This window comes from Limulus polyphemus, unplaced genomic scaffold (assembly GCF_000517525.1).
Source record: "Limulus polyphemus unplaced genomic scaffold, Limulus_polyphemus-2.1.2 Scaffold5807, whole genome shotgun sequence".
NCBI lineage: Eukaryota > Metazoa > Arthropoda > Merostomata > Xiphosura > Limulidae > Limulus > Limulus polyphemus.
In genome coordinates, this window is record NW_013671417.1 from 10,075 (window position 1) to 13,604 (window position 3,530).

General features: G+C 32.9%; 1 protein-coding gene across 1 annotated transcript; it reads right to left on the reverse strand.

The window, feature by feature from the left end:
• Positions 1–6: 6 nt before the first annotated feature.
• Positions 7–1,640, reverse strand: LOC111089289 (tyrosine-protein kinase-like otk). The gene is made up of 2 exons (XM_022401514.1): positions 1,356–1,640; positions 7–548 (listed from the first exon to the last, which is right to left on the reverse strand). The coding sequence occupies exons 1-2, from the start codon at positions 1,621–1,623 to the stop codon at positions 190–192; spliced, it is 627 nt and encodes a 208-aa protein (XP_022257222.1). The 5' UTR covers positions 1,624–1,640; the 3' UTR covers positions 7–189.
• Positions 1,641–3,530: the final 1,890 nt, after the last annotated feature.

Sequence of the window (3,530 nt, forward strand, 5' to 3'; positions counted from 1 at the left end):
TTCAAACTCAAATCGAAAACAACGAAGGACGTGTTCGACTCGGAATGAAAATAATCATACCAGACGGACGAAGTAAGGCTGAGATTTAGGGCTTGAGCTGACTACTTATGTCAATTTAATATGTATCACATATACTATTGTAATGTATAATTTATAATCATTAATTTTCATTACTTGTGTTCGGCTTTATTAGGAGTACAACAAAATAATATTCAACATACAGTTAAGAGTTGTTTTATAAAAAGGTATGTAAAGGATACCAGCAGGGACGACGGTGAAGAGACACGGCTTTCGTTGGATGCCAATATCATTGGTGCCCCAGCAAAGTATGGTGCCATAGTCATCATCAGTTTCGGGCGTGAAGGTGGCCCAGCTGTGTGTCTTGTTGTTGCTGTAGTCGATTTGACTTGAGTGTTTAGTGGAACTGTTGAACAGCCAGCTGAAAGTGACATCTGGTGGATCTGCTACCAAACTGCAGGACACGTAGACTGTCTCTTGCTTGGCGACCCCATAAGTGGACTTCTGTCCCGGTTGACACTGGGGAGCGTCTGTGAAGTTATCCAGTCAATCGGAACCATTACAAAAATTAATTAAAAAATCAAGGATCTTAAGGTTCCAGAACCTGTTCAGATTTCAGAGCTCAAAAATTACTGATATTTATTACAAAAACTATAAATCAAGGTTAGAACAAAATGACCTTTATCACCCGGATGATTATAAGATAACTGTTATTTTAACTGACGTTTCACATTAAAATAAAAGCTCTATTATCATCATCTAGAGTACAAAGCTAGTTTTTTCTAACTTTATTATCAAAACGTGTATATCCCTCTAGTATGTACTACAATGTTTTAGAGGAATTAGGCTTTGGGAAGTAGAAATCATGCACATATTTTTATGAGTAACAGCTCTACTATTTTATGTAAACTCTGATGTCTTTAATGTTACTTTCATTAACAGTATTAGTTAGAATGTTCAATACGCCTAGCATATTATTCTCAACTTTTTATTATTATTATGTTTTTATTATAGATATTATCTTGTAATGCTATTTTAGTACGTGAGTTGAAGAGAAATCTAAATTGTCTGAGATGACCGAACCTCCTGAGATACTATTGGGTTTACGGCCGAAAATGTCGTTAACAGTAAAGATACCCAACTTATGAAACAATGCTTTCTAATCTTTACAAGAACGTAAAAAAAGTATATTTGATTAGCTATAATTATTACCCAGATTAATTTCTAATTTTAGATCAAGTAAGTAGCTGAACTGATCAGATAAATATTAATGATATAATATCAATAAGAGATTTGTGTAAGTGTTAAATAGAATAAAATATGATGTACCAACACACATTTGACATTAATAAAAATCTTGTTACTGATCCCCAGTCCCTCGCTGTTGCTTGCTGAGCAGGTAAAATGACCTCGGTGATACAACTGGACTCGCTGGATCACTAAGGTGTGGTTGCTAATCATTATTCGGGAGGTAAAATTTGTTTTTACATCTCGTCCCTCGAACTGCCAGTTCACAGATTGAATCCAGGGATTGGACCGGATGTTGCATTCCAAGTAAACATCATTTCCTTCATGTATCTCACCTGACATGGGAACATTCCCCATGTGAAGAGTGACTTGAGGAGGAACTACAGCCAATAAAAATGACGTATCTAAGAAATGATTCAAAACCGTTGTTCTATACAAATATACTGGATTTTGTCTCGAATTATCTCGTGTTATTTCATCTAGCGCCCCCCCCCCCCCAGTGGCCCAGCGGTATGTACGTAGACTTACAACGCTAGAATCCGGGTTTCAATACCCGTTGTGGGTGGAGCACAGATAGCCCTTTGTTTAACTTTGTGCTTAACTACAAACAAACATGTTCTCATCTAGCTTAAATACCATAAAATAATAAAAATAAAAGACCACCTTTTTATTTTACCAAGCTACAAGGTTTAATAATTAAATACACGTATAAGATACTAGTTTAAAATTACATTAATGCTAATAAAAAGTCACATACAAATGGTTGTCGACACAGCTTGATAAAATTTATTTAAAAACGATTTGCATGAGCGGAACCAATGACTGCAGTTCTGCTTATTAGCTCTTAAGTCGTTTCATTGACATGTGGAGTTATGATGGAATTTCGGTTTATTATTAAAACGTCATGATAAAAAGTTTGATAAATATTACAAACTGTCTGAAAAATTTAATTAAGAAACAGATATGTATTGTAGAATTCCGTAATATAAAAACAGATATGTACTGTAGAATTCCGTAATATAAAAACAGATATGTATTGTAGAATTCCGTAATATAAAAACAGATATGTATTGTAGAATTCCGTAATATAAAAACAGGTATGTATTGTAGAATTCCGTAATATAAAAACAGATATGTACTGTAGAATTCCGTAATATAAAAACAGATATGTATTGTAGAATTCCATAATATAAAAACAGATATGTATTGTAGAATTCCATAATATAAAAACAGATATGTATTGTAGAATTCCTAAATATAAAAACAGATATGTATTGTAGAATTCCGTAATATAAAAACAGATATGTATTGTAGAATTCCGTAATATAAAAACAGATATGTATTGTAGAATTCCGTAATATAAAAACAGATATGTACTGTAGAATTCCGTAATATAAAAACAGATATGTATTGTAGAATTCCGTAATATAAAAACAGATATGTATTGTAGAATTCCGTAATATTTTTTCAACATGTAGATATTTAGCTACAAATAATAAAAGCAAAGATCAGCATGAATATTCATCAACTGATTCTTTAACATAAGAATAAATTCAACCAATAAACAAAGAGAATGTGTGTTACCAGTCAACATCATTGTTACCAGTCAACATCATGTGTAATGTGAGTACTGATAATGTTTTATGAATACTTAATTAATCAATTAATTAAACACGACTATACTTCTGAAAATAAAATACATTTTATTTGTTGATATCTAGCCATGTATAAATATTTCAGTTATTCATAACGTAACTTAAAAAATAAAATATTCCACTGAAAGCACAAGAGAGAACAATATTGGTTCTCATAAAAATAACTACTGACAGAGAAACTGTGACAAAAAGACACATCCCTTGTTAACCTGTAAGAAGCCTTCTTATTAGCTATAAGCCTTGGCTAAAAGCTTCGGCTAAAAGCTGTGGTTGCATTAAACCTTCTTATTGGCTAGAACCCTTGGCTGAAAGCTATGGTTGCATTAAACCTTCTTATTGGCTATAAGCCTTGGCTAAAAGCTATGGTTATATTACACTTTCTTATTGGCTAGAAGCCTTGGCTAAAAGCTATGGTTGTATTAAACCTTCTTATTGGCTGTAAGCCTTGGCTAACAGCTATGGTTGTATTAAACCTTCTTATTGGCTAAAACCCTTGGCTAAAAGCTGTGGTTGTATTAAACCTTCTTATTGGTTAGAAGCCTTGGCTAAAAGCTGTGGTTGTATTAAACCTTCTTATTGGTTAGAAGCCTTGGCTAAAAGCTGTGGTTG